Source organism: Notamacropus eugenii, chromosome 4 (genome assembly GCF_028372415.1).
Source record: "Notamacropus eugenii isolate mMacEug1 chromosome 4, mMacEug1.pri_v2, whole genome shotgun sequence".
In the NCBI taxonomy this organism is placed as follows: domain Eukaryota; kingdom Metazoa; phylum Chordata; class Mammalia; order Diprotodontia; family Macropodidae; genus Notamacropus; species Notamacropus eugenii.
In genome coordinates, this window is record NC_092875.1 from 3,501,779 (window position 1) to 3,522,727 (window position 20,949).

General features: G+C 43.8%; 1 protein-coding gene across 2 annotated transcripts; it reads right to left on the reverse strand.

The window, feature by feature from the left end:
- On the reverse strand, positions 1–20,277 carry LOC140502792 (uncharacterized). 2 transcript variants are annotated; one of them, XM_072606799.1, is made up of 5 exons: positions 20,074–20,277; positions 12,097–12,190; positions 7,584–7,710; positions 7,009–7,104; positions 1–2,933 (listed from the first exon to the last, which is right to left on the reverse strand). In XM_072606799.1, exons 2-5 carry the CDS (start codon positions 12,130–12,132, stop codon positions 1,021–1,023), a joined length of 2,172 nt encoding a protein of 723 aa, XP_072462900.1. In that variant the 5' UTR covers positions 12,133–12,190; positions 20,074–20,277; the 3' UTR covers positions 1–1,020. The 2 variants fall into 2 exon arrangements, with proteins under 2 accessions (XP_072462900.1, XP_072462901.1); XM_072606800.1 differs by having other exon boundaries at positions 19,132–20,262.
- Between the last annotated feature and the right edge of the window lie 672 nt (positions 20,278–20,949).

Here is a 20,949-nt window from a genome sequence, read left to right on the forward strand (position 1 = left end):
CAGCATTCTACCATTTTATGTAAAGAAATAAACAAAATATTGAACTTTTTTGAGATCTATTCCCCTCTTCAAAGGGAGGTGGCTATTTTTTCCCTTTCAGCATCCCAATTTTGACCACAGTGGTCTGTAGGTGGAAAATTAGGGTGTATATAAGCTATTTCAATTAAGGAAATAAGTTTTGATTTTAAAAAACCGAGGAAGCTTTTTTCCTACCATCTTTGTACTTTGCTGTTGCTCAGAAGCTGGAAGAGAAAGGTCCACATTGCCCTGGGGGTGGAGATGGATTACAGCAGATCCATTCCTATATCCCCACTGTCCTTTTGTCCACATGCCACTGGGAAACAATCCTAAATCAAAGTGCTGAGTTTCTTGTCAAAGTAGACCAGACTGCTTACCTCTCTTGGCCATAAGTTTCTTAACTGACAAATGGTATCAATATGGACTGACTTCTAGCAACCTACACTGCTCACCTATAAAACATAACCTCCTTTTCAGGTATGCAAATTAAATACCAAACTCCCTTTCCAGGTCAACAGGGTCCCCTCCCCACCTTTTTTGGATAGTTATGGCTTATGTCTGTTATAACAGGGATCCCAAGAATCTCTCACTGTAAATCTCAGTCCAAAGAACATTCTTAAGGATTGTTGCATTATTTCCACTAAGATGGCCTCCCAAAGTGTCCAGAATAACAGCTGCTCTGAAAACACAGCAGAGGAAAGTGAATCTTTGTGCGAAATCTAGTTATTTCCAGCCTCTCTCTTCTAAGCTCCCCTTTGATCACTGAGTCACTGAGAGTCATCTCTCAAAAATACCCATACCTTTAGATACGATATGAAACAAGGCCTGTTCAAATCCAAAAGGTTTCTTATGAATATGAATTTTCTAACATTGAATCACTCCTGCCCTCTGAGAACAGGCCTTCTCATATTTATAATTTTCAAAAGGTTACTTTACAGGATAAGATGTTGAATCCCTGATGTTGAATGAGAACAGAGCCCTTCCCAAATTCACTGATTATATTCATGATTTCTCTCCAGTATGAATTGTCTGATGTTGAATAAGTGCTACCTTCCATCGAAAGGCTACATCACATTCACTACATTCATAAGGTTTCTCACCAGTATGAATCCTCTGATGTTGGTTAAGTTGTGCTCTTAAGCGGAATGACTTCCCACACTCATTACACTCATAAGGTTTCTCACCAGTGTGAATTCTCTGATGTCGAGCAAGATCTATCCATTGACTGAAAGCTTTCCCACATTCATTACATTCATAAGGTTTCTCACCAGTATGAATTCTCTGATGGTGAGTAAGTCCTGCTCGCCAGCTGAAAGCCTTCCCACATTCATTACATTCATAAGGTTTTTCACCAGTATGAATTGTCTCATGATGGACAAGTACTGTCCTTTGGTTGAAAGCTTTCCCACATTCATTACATTTAAAAGGTTTCTCACCAGTATGAATTCTCTGATGTTGTATAAGCTGTGCTCTCAAGCGGAAGGCCTTACCACATTCATTACATTCATGAGGTTTCTCACCAGTATGAATTGTCTGATGTTGAGTAAGTCCTATCTTCTGACTAAAGGCCTTCTCACATTCACTACATTTATAAGGTTTCTCTCCGACATGAATTCTACTATGCTGTTTAAGTAGTGGTCTATGACTGAAGGTCTTCCCACACACTTTACATTTATACAGTTTTTCAACAGTATGAATTCTCTGGTGGTGAGTAAGTCCTATCCTCTGAATGAAAGCCTGCCCACATGCATTACATTCATAAGGTTTGTCTCCAGTGTGAGTTCTTTGATGCTGAGTAAGCTGTGATCTTAAACAGAAGGCTTTCCCACATTCAATACACTGAAAAGGTTTCTCACCACTATGAATTGTCTGATGGTTATTAAGTCCTATCCTCTGGCTAAAGGCTTTTCCACATTCATTACATTCATAAGGTTTCTCTCCAGTATGGATTCTCTGATGTCGAGTAAGTCCTATCCATTGACTGAAAGCTTTGCCACATTCGTTACATCCGTAAGGTTTCTCACCAGTATGAATCCTCTGATGTTGAATAAGTCCTACCCTTTGACTGAAGGCTTTTCCACATTCATTACATTCATAAGGCTTCTCACCCTTATGAATTGTCTGATGTTGAGTAAGCCCTGCTTTCCACCTGAAAGCCTTCCCACATTCATTACATTCATAAGGCTTCTCTCCAGTATGAATTCTATAATGTTTTTTAAGATTTTGATTTTGAGCAAAGGCCTTCCCACATTTATCACATTTAAATGGTTTCTCACCAGCATGAATTCTCTGATGTTGAATAAGTCCTATCCTCTGACTGAAGGCCTTTTCACATTCACTACATGCATAAGGTTTCTCTCCAGTATGAATTCTCTTATGTTGAGTAAGTCCTATCTTCAGGCTAAAGGCCTTACCACATTCATTACACTCATAATATTTCTCACGAGTGTGAATTTTCTGATGTTGAATAAGTTCTGTCCCCTGGCTGAAGGGCTTCCCATATTGAATATATTTGGAAAGTTTCTCTTTGCCATCACTATTCTTAAGAAATATCTTATTTAAACATATTTTATTACTTTTCCTTAAATCTGAATGTACTCGGAAGCATTTTTTCTTTGTACAGCTGTTCCTGAGACTCTTTTCTCTTCTCTGTTGTGGAAAACTGATGACTGGTTCTAGGCTTAAGCTTCTGAAATATTTATTATATTCATGGTACTTCTTCTGAGTCATTTTTACTTGCTGAAAATGTTTTTCCTCATTGCTCCATCGGTTCTTTAACCTGCTGTCATACTCCCAAGCTTCTTGAAATTTCAAAAAAGAAGAATCATCCTTTGGGACTCTTTCTTGAGCCGATTCTTCCAGTGAAATACACAACTCCTGGATGGACTCATTGGCTTGGTGGTAAGTCCCCTGATCTGAAAGAAATGAAAAATGTAAATAGCTTTTGCTTCATGAGCTTTCTACACAGTTCTGTCTTCTATGTTTTTCATCAAGAAAAATCATTCCCTATTTTATGCCAAACTACTACCCAGTATCCAAGCAGATTTTGTCAGAGTTCTTACCCAACTGATGTATTTTCTGAAGTTGACCTAATACCAAATTGATAGATGTTAATAAATGTATTTCCTTCTAGGTCTATTTTTTCTAGCTTATTCTACTAAGCTAGATTTTTAACCAATATGAGATCATTTTTATAATTATTGCCTTTACATATAATTCTGAGAACTTGTAATGCCAGTGTCTCTTCACCCCTACCTTTATTCATTATTTCCTTCAATATTCTTGGCTTTCTGTTTTTCCATGAGAATTCCTATTGTTTCATCAAAACTCTATAAAGTATTCCTTTTGTAACATGATTGAAACAGCTTTAAATCTTTTATCTAATTCAAGTAGTAATGACTAGTGAACCTACAAATAAGACTTACATGAAGTGACAAAAGGAAGGAATAATCTGAAGATAAAGACTGACTCAAACTAGGTAAATAAAATTATAACAATATAAAAACAAAAATACATAGATCAGAAGAGGATAGGAAGAAAATAAGGTGTCTGTTATTTTATTTAACATACAAAATGCTAAGGTTGATTTGTGACCTCATTGGTGCCTCCAGAAGGTGTCTCCAACTAAAGATGTAAAGCTCTATCAATACCTGACTGTCCTGTGTGAATGTTGTACATACATAAACTCCCATTAATTTACAACAAGGTGTTCAGCCAACAGGAGGGGAGGAGGGGTCTTCTTCACGTACTCTTTACATGACAAGGATGCCAGTGGATCACAATTATCCTAATTATCCTTCACATTCACCATTCAAGCTCATTTTCTTTCTCAGTTTTACATTTCTTTGATTACATCCTTCACTCTGGTTTTGACTCATAGCTCCTGTAGGCATGGTAATAAGTAGTTACTGATCTCATTCAGGAGGTCACAAAACGTTCTGGGGTTAAATGTGGCCATGCAACATCATCCACAAATGGAAACGCCTGAAGGGCTTCACTTTCTTCCACTGATACCCTGTGCTGAAGCTCCTCCACAAAAGTAGCTAACTCCTTCAGTAAGCATCCACCTCCTGTTTTTGTATCTGGTTTGATCTTAGGAATCAAAGGGCTTTTAAACAAACTTTTCTTTGTTGTTCTACCCTTGAAGGATTATACAGTTTGCATACATGCCTGAAGATCTTCCAGTGTAGGCTGTGTGAGCATATGTTGGCCATGTGGTAAGGGGGTGTCTTTTCATGAAATCCCTTCTGACTCAAGTGGAGGAGAGTTTAGTAGGTGCCATTTTGTTCTACTGAGGAAAATACTCTTATTGTCAAGAAACAATAATAGCTTGAAGAGACCTCTGGAGTCACCTAGTTCAACCCCTCATTTTAGTTTATTTTAATTTCACTTTCAATATTTTGAACTTAAACACAAAAAGTTGGCAATGTTTGATGCACATGAATGTAGAAAAGCGTTATATATGGACCACGACTTTCCATTCCTGATATGTTTTATTTCATGTAATACTTTAATTTAAAAACATATTTATTATCTTTTTTCTGCCACCAGAATTTCTTCCAGTATCACACTCCCTTTCTCTTTCCAGAACCATTCTATGTAATAAATAGTATTTTTTAAAGAAATAAAAGAAAAAATCAGCAAAACCAACCAATACATCAAAAAGTCTGAAAATATATATAATGTTCCACACCCATGGACCTCTCATTTCTGCAAAGGTGGAGAAAGGTTCACTTCTTAGATTTTCTTTTGGGGCTATGCCTATTATTCTTAATTTTGCAACCTTCACTCTTGAATTTTTCTTTTTTGTGGTTCTTCCATTTATGTTATCGTCATTACTGTATACATGGTTTACTTGGCTCTGCTGCCTTAGCTCTGCATCAGTTCATGTAGTTCTTTCCGAGCTTCTCTGTATCGATCACATACACATCATCATTTACAGTACAATATATTCTGTTACAGTGATGTTGTTTAGTCAATTCTCCAATCACTGAGCATTGATTCTGTTTCTGGTTCTCTGCCACCACAAAAAGCCACTATATGTATTTGGGTGTGTATGCAGGGATTTTCTTCTTTTCTATGACCTCCTTAGGGCATATGTTTCGTGGTCAAACTTGACTTTCAAAATTGTTCTGCTTGTCATTTCTCCCTTCTGTTCTCTTCTGAGAATTTTTAAAAATATTTCAGTGGCACTCATTTTTTTTTTGTTTGGCATCAATCTTGTTAATTTTTCCTCTCTGTCTCCCTCTCAGTCCCCCTCAACCCCAGTTTTAAGATGATAAAGAAAAAAAAGACCTTTGTGTTAAATAAAGTTGGGCAAAAATGGTAATAATAATAACACGTAGCACTTGAATAGTGCCTGCTTTGCCCTTGGCATTTTACAAGTGTTATCCAGTGGATCCTCACGACAGTCCTGGGAGGTAGCTGTTATTATCTCCATTTTACAGTTGAGAGAACTAAAGCAAATGGAGGCTAAGTGATTGGCCCAGGGTCACAAGGCTAGTGTCTGAGGCTAGATTTGAACTAAGAACTTCCTGACTCCAGTTTCAGTGCTCTATTGTGCCATCTAGCTGCCTTTGCATCCACACAGCAGTCATGTCCAAAAAATGTATGTCTCTTTTCACACTTTGACTCCATCATCTGTCAGGAGGTAGATAACATGCTTCATCAGAGCTCCTCTGGAGACAAGGCTGGGCACTGCATTGATCAGAGTTCTGAAGACTTTCCAAGCAGTTTTTCTTTACAGTGTTGTGGTCCTTGTATGAACAGTCCTCCCTGATCTACTCATTTCACTTTGGGTCACTTCATGCTTCCCAGAATTCTCTGAAATTATCTCTTTTTTTATTTCTTAGATCACAATAATATTCTATTACATTCAAAACCCACAATATGTTCAGTTAATCTTTAATTTCCTGAGGAGCAATGTAAGGCATATTTTTAGATTCCAATTCTTTTCCCTTTCTCCTCCCCCATTTCTTCTTCAGGATTAGGACTATTCCCCCCCCCCCCCTTGTAATCTCCTACTGCCCCATCCCTGCTTGTTTCCCTGTTAAGTTTGATGTATTACTGTAACAAACTGTGTTTGTGGATGCTCAGTGCTCCTCTGCCTGTTTCAGGTAAGAAGTTAAATTAATCTGATGTCCATTTCTCCCAGTCCTTCCCCCATGTTTGTATTTTCTTCTAGAATAAGAGTCGGAGGCCAGATTTGAACTCATGACGATCTCCTTTGGGCACTGCTGGAAGCTGCCAAGCCTTGTGTCATTTTGAACAACTCCTTGGTACTTGGGCTGCTTCTTTCTAGTTGCTTAAGGTATGTTTTCTTTGACGTGTGGGAGATTTGGATTTTGGCTGTGAAACTCTTGGGATTATCTTTGTGGAATTTCTTTCAGGAGGTGATTTGAAGAATCACTTTGTTCTCAGTTTGATCAGTTTGCATTTATGATTTCTTATAGTTTTCAGATCTTTTTTGATAGTTTTCAGGAAATCCAAAGATTCTTAAATTATTTCTTGTGTGTGTGTGCGTGCATGCGTGCGTGCGTGCATGTGTGTGTGTGTGTGTGTGCAGTTCTAGCATGGAAGAAGTCATTTACTATGGTTTCTCAGTGAATTTCTTAATCATTATTTGGTTTGGTATAAATTTTAGGTTTTTGCTGGAATATATATGGGGGAGCCAGGCAGCCTGCTTCTGTTTAAGATGCCATCTTGCCTGGAAGACCTTTAACTCTTCATTTCAAATATGAGGAAAGTAAGACCCATGGAAATTTATTAACTTAGACAAGGTTACACAGATAGCAATCATTCGAGGTGGTATTTGAACTCATGTCCTCTGACCCCAAAAGCAGTACTCTGTACCTCACAAGAGTGAGATGTGGTATTCTTTATATCTTTTAGTAAACTGTGTGATGATAAAATTGGTTATCTCTGAAATACTGCTTTTAAAAGTCCATCTTCTGTTTGCAATGACTTATCTGCCTAGGTGGGCTCACTCACCTGAATCGCTGTTTCTTGGACCACCCCCTTCTGGCATCCATGGCACACACCTATGCTCTAAATGGTAGATTACATCAGGTTTGGAAGCTATAAGTCCTGTTCAATAAAAATGGGAAAGAGCTCAGTATAGAGCATTGACAATGCAATCCTAGACCCTTCTCTCTCCTCCTTCTCTGAGGACTGGCAGTCTAGGAAGACTAGGGTGAGTGTAGGAGCAAGTAAACCAGACCCCTTCGACATTCTGTATTGTGTTACTGGAGGAATGGGTTAGAGAATGGATTTAGGCTCAGACAAAGGATTTGTTCATTTATCTTGCTAAGAGGCTAAGAATTATTCGTGTATTCATATATATTTGCACTGGCACTTTTTACCTTAAGGATCTTTCTCCTTTAGGGAGCAGAGGGAAAGGGAGTTTAAACCTCAAGGACAATGGATTCAAGAACAAAGCCAAACCTGTCCCATCTTGTATGTATGCAAAATAATAACTGGTCAACACTTAAAGAGGATGAACTGCAGGAGGAAGTAAAGCCCTTCCAATGGAGGGACTGAAAGATCCAGGGCAAAGCTGTCCTCACCTAGGCACACCAAGTTCCGGTAGTTCTCCAGCATCACCTCCCGGTACAGCTCCTTCTGAGGAGGGGCCAATCGTCCCCACTCATCACAGGAGAAGTCCATGGCCACGTTCTTGAATGTGACTGATTCCTAAACACCAAAGACAAATGACTGTATAGGAACCATCTCTTACCAAGGTCTAGTGGAAAAGTAATGTTGGCAGGAATTGTAGAGATGAGTTCTCAAGATGAGTCAGGCTTTGGTGCCTCTGAAGCAAAATATAAATGAGTGTGGACAAAGCATTTGAGTTTGTGCTGGATCCTGTCATTACCCTAAGTGATAATAATAATATTTGCACGAGACTTTTCCGTAAGTACTAAGCTCACAACAACCTCGTGAGGCATGCAGTGAAAGCAAATATTATTCATCCTCCCCAGGAGACAGCTGACAAAACTGAACTTGGGGAAGGAGGGCAAGAAGAAATCCCTGACAGTGTGCAGGAAGTCAACATTAAAAAATAGTTCCCAACCCCAGGCTTTCTAAGCCCCAGGACCACACTCTTTCTACTCTACTCTTGTGTCTCCTGTAATACTGGCTACGTCATTGCCCGAGCACTGACAGAACCCCACCCTGAGGCCAATTCACTGACTGGTGAGTCCCTTCCTACACAGTGAGAAGGCTCAGTCTCAATGCTTACTCTCCATTGCTGAACTGCCTCACCTCCATATCAGCAGCCTGGCCCCCTGGAAATGAAGACAACCTACTTTTCTCAGTGATTAACATATTGCACTGATACCCCCAACGCCAGCCATTTCCTCCCTCTTCCAGTGATTCTGAATGCTCCCTGTCATTGTACAAATCTGTCCCCCCCCAACATCTGCCTGTTCCCTTGTTCTATCCCCCTTAACCTGATACTAACCCTAATTCTGACCACTACCGCCTCAAGAACATCCCCACTGAAGCTAAACACCCTTTCCACTTCACACTCTGGAATGCCTGCTCCATAGGTAACAAACATACTTGTATCTTAAACCTTTTCTTTCTCACTCCTTTCATCTTCTAGCTCTTACTGAGACTTGGTTCCCTCCTGATGACACAAACTTCCATGGCCACCATTTCTGCCTACTCCCTGGAATGCTCCTTGCTCCCACTGCCACGTCCAAACTCCCTCCTCCACCACCATTGGCCAGCACTCTCTCTTCGTTTAAGGTGACTTGAATCCAGATTAATCATTAAATGAAGAGTTAGGCAGCCATTCTCAACTGACCTCCAGGTCACTCCACTCTCTTCCTGGCTCCCAAACTCCTGTCTTCATCCTAGGGGACTGCTCCTCCCTAGAGCATCTTAACCTCCTAGTTTCTAAGTGGTCACACTCACAAGTGTTCCACATTCCTGTTTATAAACTCCCTCGCAAGCTCCCTTATCTGACCACAATCCGCATTCCAATTCTCCCTCTGCTCTAATGTTCATCCTCACCATAATCTTCAATCCCAGCCATTGCCCTGGCACTGGCTACACTCTCCTCCAATCACCATCTTGAGCCCTCGGTGAACCAGTGCAATGTTGCACTTTCCTCTTCTCCTGCGACATTTGCCTCTTTATTCTAATCATTTCCTGCAAAGCTTCAGCCTTGGGTCACTCCCATCATCCTCTGCTTTTATTCCCTTTCATGTAGAGATGAATAAAGCTGAGAAAAACATGAAGCCACACTGGCTCAGGTCACTACTAGTGGGTTACATTATCCCAGGGCTGCAGAGAGCCCTCTATACTTCCCCAACCAACTAATGGTCCCACTCCCCATGCTGCTTTTCCAAACTTCCTTAAATCTCTTCCCCCACTCTCTCCCCTGAGAACGCTGCCTCCTATTTCACTGAACACTGAGGCCACTCCCCAAGAGTTCCTTTTCTTCCTTATCTCGCGTCACTCAGACGATTCTGCCACTCTCCACTTTAACCCACGTCTCACAAGAGGCCCTTGTCCTCTTCCTTCGATCCAGGCTCCCCCCAGCAGATTGCCCCTCAGTCATCCACACTCCTTCGCTAATCTCCAATCTCTTCTTCTGAGAGCTCCTACACTACTGAAAGTAAACATGCCTATGTCCTCTACATCCTCACAAAACCCCCATTAGATCTACTCTTCTCCACAAGTTATCATCCTATATCTCTCTGTCCTTTCGTAGCTAAACTTCTGGAAAAAATTCACCCCAAACCAGTATCTCCACTTCCTTTCCTCTAACTTTCCTTATATTCTCTGCAGTCTGGCTTCCAGTCTCATCATGTAATTAAAACTACCATCTTCAAAGCTGCCAATGATCTTTTAGATGCCAAATCTAAAGCCTTTTCCCTCCTTTTCCTGACCCTCTGTAGCCTATGACACTATCCTTGACCCTCTTTCTCCTTCAAACTTCCTTCTAGCTTGCCATGACAATATTCTATCCTGGTGGGGTCCTACAGGGGTCTGTCTTGGACCTCTTTATTTCCCCCTCTATATTATTTCACTTGGTGATCTCATCAGCTATCAATGATTCAGCCATCACAACTCTGGTGATGATCCTCAGATCTAATCCAGCCTTAAACTCTAGACTTGAATCTCCAACTGCCTGTTGGACATTATGAACTGAATGCCAAAGACATCTTAAAACTTAACATGTCTACAAATAAAGTCATTATCTGCCCACCTCAATCCCAAACTTCCCTGTTATTATCAAAGACACTGCAGTCCCCACAGTCCATCACACTCACAAGCCAGGTACCACCCTTGACTCCTCGATCTCTCTCACCCCCATATCCAATCAGGGGTCAAGTCCCAGTAGATAGCTCCCCCTTCATAACACCTCCACCATGACTGGTGCTGGCTTTCATCTCATGCTTGGACCACCGCAATAGCTGCTGGTGGGTCTGCCTATCTCCAGTCTCTCTCTCCATTCTCTATTCAATCAAGTCTGGTAGCTGCATATTGCCTTCAGCACCAAATAAAAAATCCTCTGTTTGGCTTTAAAAGCTATTCACAACCTGACTCCTTCCTACCTTATACCTTACTGCCCTCCATGTACTATGAAATTCAGGGATACTGAGCTCCTTGCTGTTCACTGCACAAGACATCCCATCTCCAGTTTCTACCTTTTGTCTTGTCATCCCCCATGCCTGGAATGCTCTCCTTTCACATATCTACTTCCTGGCTTCTTTCAAGTACGAGCTAAAATCACATGCTTGACAGGAAGCCTTCCCTGAAATTAAGTAACATCTTAAGCTTTTTCTCTGTTGATTATTTCCTATTTATCCTGGTTTGTACACAGTTTTTGCATGTTACCTCCCTCATCAGAATGTTTGGTCCTTGAAGGAAGGAACTGTCTATCATCCACCTCTCTTTGTATCTCCAGAACTCAGCAACACTAGGAACATAAGTGCTTAATAAATACTTGTTAAATCTCCTGAATGAAATCCCCAAATTGAAATTTCCGGGAACATTATTTCCAAAATTTGGAGCTGCCAGTCAAAGGAAAGATATTAAAAGCAGTCAGAAAGAAAAAAGTCAGGTACAAAGGACCCACACAATTTAGTAACCACCACTATACAGGAGAAGAGAGTTCAGTATACAATACTGCAGGAAGCAAAAGATATAGGATTACAGTCAAGAATAAGTTATTCTTACTTACAAGTGAAAAAATGGATCTTTAATGAAACAGAGGACTTTCAAGTATTTCTGCTAAAAAAATAGAGCTGTGTAGAAACTCTGAATTTCAAAGACAGGACTTAAGTGAACCATAAAGGAAAACATGAATATTCATAAATGACTAAACAAAGAAAAACTGATGTCAAGAAAAGATAAATGAAAGCAACATAAATAAGGCGCTAAATTTAAGCAACCTTAAACATTTTCTGTCAGAGCTTGAAAAAACAAACGGAAACATAAAGAGAAATTTATAAACAGAATGTCTGAAACATGGATTTGATAGCCCAGTGGAGATTTCTAGATGAACATCTTGGAGAATATATGTTCCATGAACATTACAGAAAAGGCAATCAAATGCTAGAGCATGAGGAACTCAATAAAGAAATGCAGAAATTGAAAACCCATTTTCTAATTCCAAGGTAGTTACGGGATACAGTGCTGGGCCTAGAGTCAGGAAAACCTGAATTCTAATCCGGCCTCAGACAATCACTAGCTGTATAACTCTGGGCAAGTCACTTAACCTCTGCTCATCTCAGTTTCTTCAATTGTAAGATGGGGATAATAACAGCACCTACTTTACAGAGTTGTTGTGAGATAACATTTATAAAGCCTTAGCACAATGCCTGGCACATAGTAGGCCTTATATACTTATTCCCTTTCCTCCCTGAGGCCATAATGTAATTAACATTGCAACCAATAAAGGACATGTGAACAAATGATGGAATAGTAAATGAGATTAAAAAATGACCCCCAAAATAACGAGTGGGTCAAAGACCATTAGAGAAAATTTAAAATTACATTAAAAAGAATAATCACAATGAAATACTGAGAAGTTCTTTCAGGAAAGAGCAAGTCCCCACTTACCTGATGGGCCAGGGCTGGCAGGGAGACAGGTGCCATTCCCTTCCCTTCAAAGGTGCCTTCTCTTGGGGAAAAGCTGCATTGTCAGGAGGCAGAGCTAGGGAGAAAAGGGAGCCATGAGAGACAAACGAAGCCTTCCCTGTGACCACCAAGCCAAGGTACTTGGAATCCCCCCCAAGTCTTTACTCTGGTGAAGTCAGAAGAAGGTTCTGATTATGTACGAGGTACTGTCCTTGGTGCTCCAGATGTGGACGTTAAGAGTTTCTGTCCTTAGAGAACTGACATTAATTACACTGGCCAAGACAACATGCACAGAGAAGTAAAAAGGAAGATGTATGAAGCAGGTGGTATTACAAATGATAAGACTGCACAGCCTTCCTGGAAAAGGCAGTTGCATCTTGAAGGAGGATGAGGATTACAAAAGCTACAGATAAGCAAGGGCTTTCTGTGTGGGGAAGACAGTAGAGGTGGCTGGGGTGAATACAGGGAAGTGAGATATGGCATTTGGAGAGTAATTGGGAATCCTAATGTGGGGAAGACAGTAGAGGTGGCTGGGGTGAATATAGGGAAGTGAGATATGGCATTTGGAGTGTAGTTGGGAATCCTGAACTCTCAAATGCAGGTTTTCTTTATTAATTGGATATGCAATTTTATTGGTACAGGGACCTTCAGTGCTTAACACAGTGCCTGGCACATAGTAGGGACTTAATGTCTATTGACTGATTATTGGTTGATCGATCTCCCAGAAAGGAAACCTCAAGGTTACTAGGACAGAGCTTGATGAATTAAATAATGTGCAACTTACAGTCTTAGAGAGTTGCCTAGGGGCACTGAGAAGTCACATAACTTGCCCAGGATCACCCAAGATGGATCAAAGGTCAGATTTGAACATAGAGAGGAAATATGCTTTTATTAAGCACTTACTATGTGTCAGGTGCCAGGCTAAGCACTTTACAAATATGATCACATTTGATCCTCACAATAACCCTATTATTATCCCCATTTTACAGTTGGGGAAACTGGAGCAGTCAGAGGTGAAGTGACTTGCCCACCAGGGTTATACATCTAGGAAGCATCTGGCTCCAGATCTGAACTCAGGTCTTCTTGAATCCAAGTCCAGCTTTCCTAACTTGTTGCTTTGAACCCAAGACTTCCTTAATCTGAGGCGAGCTTTCTGCCCACTACACCATGCTGCTCCTCTAGAGCATACAGGTCATAAAATTATTTTGCTGAAGCTTTCTGATCATACATAATTTTCATTTCTTAATACTTATTTTTCATACTCTTGTAACAAAGATTTAAAAAAAGAGAATGTTATCAATTGTATGTGACAGCATATGCAATGTGTTACACCCAGTTTTCTGCCTCTGTAAAGAGAAAAGAGAGATGAATTTTTTCAACTCTTTCCTGGGATATCATAGATTATCATAATTACACAGAATTTAATGTTTATTTTTGTAATTTTGAAATTTCCTACTAAACTTTTACAGTCTTTATGTATATTGTGTTCTTGGGCCTGCTTAGTTTATATATATTCTTTTAAATATTTTATTTTTTTCTAGCTACATGTAAAAACAATTTTAACATTCATTTTTTAAAATTGTGAGTTCTAAATTCTCTTCCTCCTTTCCTCCTTCCCCCTTAATTTATGTGTCTTGCCATGATTCCCTATCAATTCTTCATATTCTTATTTTAGAGCAGTCATATTCTATTATGTGAATGTATAACAATTTGCTTCACCATTTCTCAATCAATGTGAATCTATTTTATTTCCAGTTCTTTATTACAACACAAACCACTACTGTGAATACTTGCTGTACATGAACTCTGTCTTTAACCTCCTTGGAGTTCATGTCTACAATTCTGGGCAGCAGAAGTCCAGGCTTGCATGAGAAGATGGTTGGTCTCCACAGGAGTAAAATTTGCACTTAATTATTTTTATTTGTTAGAACTTGAAGGCCAAAAAGGAGTAGGCAATGGTACAATTAGCTGGGAACTTGAAGATGAAGATATGACACTTACTGGTGATTTTATCAGGTCCCATGGATTTAATTAACATTTTTATGCTGATATAACTTTCAGACATGTTGAACTGGATGGTTAGTAGACATGTTAAACTCAGTGTCTAAAACAGAATTCATATTTCCCCTTCATAACTCTCCCAATCTACTGACCTCCTTATTATTGTCTAGGGCAACACCATCCTCCTAGTCCCTCAAGTTCACAACCTAGAGTTCAGGGCTTCATATCCTGGACTCCTCACTCTCTCTCATCTTCCATATCCAATATGGTACCAAAGCCTGTCTATTTCACCTCTCCAACATCTCTAAAATGTGGCCCTTTCTCTTCTCTAACACTGTCCCTGATGTGGATACAAAAGTGCCCTAAGAGTTGAGTTGCCCTTTCCCTGGTTTATCCTCTAAAGGCACCCTAAAGTCTCTTGATACAAAGGTGCCCTAAGGGTAGAATTGCTCTTCTCCTGACGCCTTAAAGTCTCCTCCCCTTATCTTGAAATACCACAAAACTTCCTCTTATCCGGGACCAAAAAATTCTTTGTTTCTCCAGCCCCCCCCCTCCACACCCCCCTCGTCATAAGATTCCTTTGTCTCCCTTATCTTACATCATTCCTCATCCTCATCCTGTGTGTCCTTATCTTGCAAGTTATCCTGTCCCTAAATCTCCAGCCCCCATAAGAAACTCTAAAATCATCCTACAGGCTGTATAGCTTTCTGTCTATATAAATCTGGTTCTCGTCCTATATCAGTGCCTTTGTTTAGCTCCTTGCTAAATCTCAGGTTTGTAGGCTTTTGTACCAATAAAGCTCCCACTGGCTAAAGAGAAGGTCTAAGTGAATTCTTTCAAATTTGAACCAGCTTTCCCAACTCTGACCTCAACATCCCTGCTCACTTCATTCGTGGGCTGTCACAATAGCTTGATCTGCCTTTTATCTCCCGACTCTAGTACATCCTTCATTTAGCCACCAAAGTGATTTTCCGAAAGCACAGGTTCAATCATGTCATCTCCACCACTACTCAGTAATTTCAATGGCTCCTTATTGCGTCTGGGATCAAATACAAAATGCAGCATTCAAAGCCCTTTACAATCTATCCCCCCTGCCTTTCCAGTCTTCTTACCCCTTACTCCCTGACACATACTCTTCCAACTAGTGACAATGACGTCCTGGCTGTTCCACAAACAAGACCCTCCATCTCTCAGTTCCCCAGCTGTTCCCAAGCCTGGAATGCTCTTCCTCCTCTACTCCAACTACTGACCTCCCTGACTTCCTTTAAGTCTTAACTAAAATCCCATCTCCTAAAGGGAAGCCTTCTTAACTGTAGGGCCTTCTGTCCATTAATTCTTTCCTATTTATCCTGTGTACAGCTTGCTTTGTAGATGTTTATGTGTTAGATTGTTAGTTCCTTGAAGATAGGAACAGAAGTCTGCCTCTTCTTATATCCCCAGTGCTTAGCCCAATGCCTGGCATAGTAAGTGCTTAATAAATGTTTATCGAAGAATGAGTAACATGGATATATCAGTCACTTTTCAAAGCTTAATTACAAAGAGCTCTTCAGAAGAGGTGGACCAATGACTCCATGCTCCCCCAACAGTGTATGTGCTTGCCTTTCTGCAGCCTGTTCAACACAATTTCCATCTTCTTCCATCTTTGCCACTTTGCTGGGTTTGCCAAACAAAGCACAAAAATGAATCCAAAATATGACACAAATAATTTCCATTAGAGAGGTGAAACCTCAGAATTGTTCTGATTTCCATTTTTCTTACGGTTAATGATTTAGAACAATTTTTCATATGTTTGCAAATAATTTGCAATTCTTTTGAGAACTGTTTATTCATATTCCTTGGGCACTTATCCACATGGTCTTATATATTTCTGTAAATGTTCAATAAGACTTAGACATCAAACCCTTATTCAAGGCAAATGCTTTTGTTCTACAATTGACTTTTCCTTCTTAAGCTAGTTGACTTTGATTTTTAGCTTTTGAGTTTTATGAAATGAAAGTTATCTAAATTATTCTTTGTAATCAATTTTATCTGTTGTTTGGTTGAGAATTTCCTCCCTGAAGGAGGAAGGTATCCAATCTAGTTATCTTCATACTTGTTTGTTGTTAGACCTGTTATATTCAGGTTGCATAACCATGTCGAAAGTATTGTGGGAAATAGTGTCAAATGCTATGTGAAAAGAAAGTTCTGTCCAAACGGCTTTCCAGTTTTTCCCAAAAGTTTTGTCAAATGGGTGTTTTCTGCTCTTGTGGGTTAAGTAGTTGAAGACACCCCCCTCTCTCTCCTGGTTCTGCTCCTATCTGACTGCTCCTTCTCTGTGTCCTCTGCTGGATCCTCTTCCAGATTATGTCCTCTAACCAACTGGCATAACACAGGGATCTGTCCTATGCCCTCTTCTCCCTGTATGCTACTTTACTTACTTGTTAATCTCATCAGCTTTCTTGGGATGTGTATGGATACTGAGTGAAGACTAGTACCTCTTGGTGTCCTCCTGCCACCCAACTCTCTCACCTATAGCTCCATGAAGCTGTGGCATGAGCAGCAGCCACACCACAGTAAACGGTATTGACAGATGGGCTAAACCAGGGTAAGGTAACCGAAGGGTCTCACACCCTTTGGTGAGTTAGGGTGGTATCTACCCCAAGCATGTGAAGACTTCCCCAGTGGAATAGGCAGATGAGAACAATTTATTCCAACAGGTCACAATTGTTAGGGCCCAGCTCTGGACCATGGCCTCCTGTATGGAAAGTTGAGACACCTGGAGGTGCTAACCTGCTTATGTGGCATGGTAGCTGGTCTAGTAAGCTGCGAGGTACTGGGAATGCCTCAGTAACAGGATAGGCTCCGCCTACGGGGAGGAACATGGGAGGAGCTCGGGTGCCTAAAGATATACTGGGGCATTGGGGGGATCCCAGAGAGAGTGATGTAGCCATTAAAGTGTGTGCAGCTGCCAACTCGGGTGTTCTGTCTAGTTATTCCCCTCCCCCACCGGAGGGACCAGAGACGTCTGAGGACCAATAAAGACATAGATCTTGAGGTAAGATTCCAAGCGAAGCCCAGGGAGGGAAAGTTAGCGTAGGGAGCCCGGGAGATTTAAATTAGTGTAGAAAGCCCTGAGCACACAATGGTGGCAGGAGCAGGTGCTGTGGAGCACTTAGAGCTTGGTTAGATATTGAAGATGCCAAGGTCATCCATTCCATCCTGAGCCACTGCCAGTTGTTTTGACTTTTGCCTTGCCACTGGACTTTGATGACTCTGGAAGAGAGTGAGGTCAACAACTTCACACAACTCTGCCTCACTTAAATCCAATTTATGCACAAGTCAAAAGACATCACCCACACAACTTTACCATTTTTACCTCAAGGTGCTATGGTGATGGGCAAGTGATGAGGCAGCAGGTATGGGATACACTGGGAGCTGTAGCCACAACCCTGCACATAGGCAGCCCAGGCCATAGGGCCATATTTTCACTGGATTGAAACAGCACTGGAATTTGGCCTGGGTATCTGAGCTCCACTCCAAATGTTCATATGGGACTAATTGTGCCCAGCCTGTGGTAAAGCCTTCTGAGTCCATAGTTGGACACACTGGACCTTGACCCCAACATAGTGATATCATTTTGGTCTTCTTTAAGTAAAAAGGCCACATCAGCACCTGTGGATTTAATTATCATCTGCTGATAATTTTCAAATTTAACTTTTCTGCTCTGATCTCTCTTGCCCTCCAATCTCACATCTCCAACTGAATTTTAGATATCTTGAACTGGATATTGAATTGGATGTCCAGTAAAACTCACCATGTCCAGAATAGTACTCATCTTTCCCTTGAAACCCTCCTCCCCTTCCCAGTTTCCCTACTGCTGTTGAGAGTAACACCATCCTCCCACTCTCTCAGGCTTACAGCCTACACATCATCTTGGACTTCTCACTCTTTCTCACTCCCTATATCCAATATGGTGCCAAGGCCTGTGGGTTTCACCTTCACAACATCCCTCCACTACACCACTTCTCTCCTCTGACACTGTCCCCACCCTGGTGCAGACCCTCACCACTTCATTCTTAGACACTGCAGCAGCTACTGGGGGATCTGCCCGCCTTAGTGTCTCCCCACTCCAGTTCCTTCTCTGTTCAGTCACTAAAGTGATTTTTCTAAAGCACAGATCTGACGTACTCATCACCCTCCTCACTAAAGTCCAGTGGCTCCCTATCACCTCCACGATCCTTTGTCATTCAAAGCCCTTTAGGATCTAGCTCCCTGACCTCTCCTGTCTCCTTGGACTTTACTTCTTAACACACACTGTTCAATCCAATGACCCTGGCCATCTGGCGGCTCCACAAACAAGACTCTCAGCTGCTGGCATCTCCTCTGGCAGTCCCCCATGCTTGGGGAGCTCCCCTCTGCCATGTCCACTGTTGAAGGCTGTTAAGGGTTCCTTGAACTTGCCTTTTTGAATTTCCACACTTTCCAGAAACACTGGACCGAGAGAATGTGGGAGGCTCCTACTGTGTCAAGGGCAACTCCCCCGGCGGATAAAATGTGTTGCTTGTACCCCACAGTGTAGTTTTTATGTGTCCTTGGGAGTCGACAGGTGCCAGTCGGCCTGCTCTAGGCTTGGGACTGGGGTGGATAAGCCACCACCATGCTGTCTTCACAGCGGAGCTGTGTGCCCTCACCTGCTCCTCCCCTTGGGGGGAGTTCTGTCCTTCTCCCACCCTTACTGCCCCTTTCCCCCGCCCATGCCACGCCCCTTCGGGTGGACATTTCCGGTGTCTCCTCCTTCCTTTGCCCTACTTCTCTCCGAAGGCCTGGTCTTCTTAGGTAAGGAAGGGAACACAAAGCACGACAAGATAAGCGGGCAGACGCCCGTCCGACGGCGACTCTGGGCTGCACCAGCGCGCTCTGGCTTTCACGGAAGCCTGGTGAAGCTGTGAGTGCCCGCTGACACCTTGACCGCGTCCCCGGTGCCCTTCACCTTCCACGGAGGCTCCCCCAGCCTTCTGCTCTCGGCACGTGGCTCACCGGATGGATGGAGGGACGTATTCGGACGTAATGTTTGCGTGTTTCCCCGCTTGTACGTAACTCCTTCAGCGCCTCCGGCACAGTCGAGGCACCCAACCAACGTGCCCCGGGGGACGGCTGGCCACGCGACTCAGTTTCTCGTTCTGTAAAGTGGAGATGACAAGCAGCCAAGCTTCCTGGGGCTGCCGCGGGGCGGCCCCCTGCGGTGGGCCACCAGGCTTGCAGGCTGCCGGCGGCGCTGGACCCAGGGAAACTCTGTTGCCACGTTCGGCCGGACTCTTTATGACGTCACGGCCGCATCAGCCAATCCCGGCCGTGGGGTTTCCGCCCAGAGACGCTCAGTCCTCCGGCTCTGCCTTTGCCAGGAGCCAAACACAAGGACATGACACTTGGGTGAAAACCAGGCTTTTCACGAGCGAGAGGAACGCGCGTGAAGCCAGAGTTCACGATCAGGACACAAGTGTGCCTGTGGATAACGGAGGATAAAGGGGGAGGGAGCAGAGAGCCCCACCCAAAGGGGCGTGGCGTGGCGTGGGAGGGGAAGGGGCCGTCTAGGGGGGGAAAGGCAGCAGGTGCTCTCCTTCCACCCCTGACAGTCCCACGGCCACCACAACCCGGCCTCTACAGTAGGGCAGAGAACCGCCCGGCCTGCAGGGGGCCCTCGCCAGCGTTCTTATACACAGACCCCGCCCCCAGCGGAGGGAGGAGGCGGAACTTCCTGGGTCACCGGTCCTCCCCGGGGGGCGGGGCGGCCCGTCTCCGCTCCGCAGGGTAGGACTGAGAGCCCAGAATCCCCGGGAGGCGGGGGCGAGTCATCCCCAGAGCATGCGATTGGCTGCTCGGACCCGCCTACCCACGGTGCTGCCCAATGAGCTTCGGACACCAATTGTCGCCTCTCCCCCGTCCACGAGAGGTACCCCGCCCTTTCTAGCAGGCACTCACCCCGGCCCGGGACACGGGGACGCGGGGAATCGGGTCTCGGACCCTGGCGTTGGAGGCTGCTAAGGACGGCGCCTCTAGGCCCGGGCGGCCACGGGCGCCGGAGAAAGGTTGGATCCAACGGAAGCGACGCAAACGCATCCTTCTCCGGACCTCGCCCACTGTGGGATCGGTCCCGATCCGGCGACACGCCTTCGGACCGCCCCCTCTGGGGCCCCGCCCCCGGGCTTCCTTAGTAACCGAGGCCCTGTCCGGCAAAGCCTTCTGGGAAATGTAGTCCTGAGGGGAGGGAGTGTGCTCACGCTCGGCTGGGAGGCGGGTTTTTTGGCGTTTGTTTGTCCCCTTTGTTCCTCTCGCTCCCCCCCCCCCCCAAAGGGAAAGATGTGCTTTGAAAGCGCGAATCGCCGAGCCCGTCCTTGTTCTTCAAAGTGTCCAACGCAGAATTCACCCCCCAAACTGCCCTTCCCATCCCTGCTCTTGGGGTATCGGTGGGGCCGCCCCCCAGCCCCCTCCACGCAGCTAGGTTGGGGGGCGTCCGCCGCCCAGCCCCCCGGGGCCGACTCCGCGGGGCCCAGACGGGACGAGCCCGGCGCTGGCTGGGGCTGCCGGCTCCCTCCCGGGCGCCGAGGCCGGCGGCTTCTTCTGGGCTTCCTTTGGTCTTTCGGGGGACACAAGAGCACCCCCCCCCAGGGCTGCTGCGAGGCTCGTGGCACGCAGGAGGTGCTTGGTTCGGGCTTTGCCCCCGGCTCCTTGGCCGGGTGTCCCGCCCCCTGCGGACCCCTCGCCCCTCGTGCCCAGGCTTCCCGGGGGCTGCCGGCAACAATGAGAACTCAGGTGTCCGGGTGAGTGAGAAGCGGAGCCACCTCGAGGGCTGAACGT

Coding starts and splice junctions, on each gene's coding strand:
- LOC140502792 (XM_072606799.1), bottom strand. CDS start 12,132: ATGGCACCTGTCTCCCTGCCAGCCCTGGCCCATCAG. Junction 7,711..12,096: donor TGCCAGCCCTGGCCCATCAG/GTAAGTGGGGAC, acceptor TTTGGTGTTTAG/GAATCAGTCACATTCAAGAA. Junction 7,105..7,583: donor CCGGAACTTGGTGTGCCTAG/GTGAGGACAGCT, acceptor TTTATTGAACAG/GACTTATAGCTTCCAAACCT.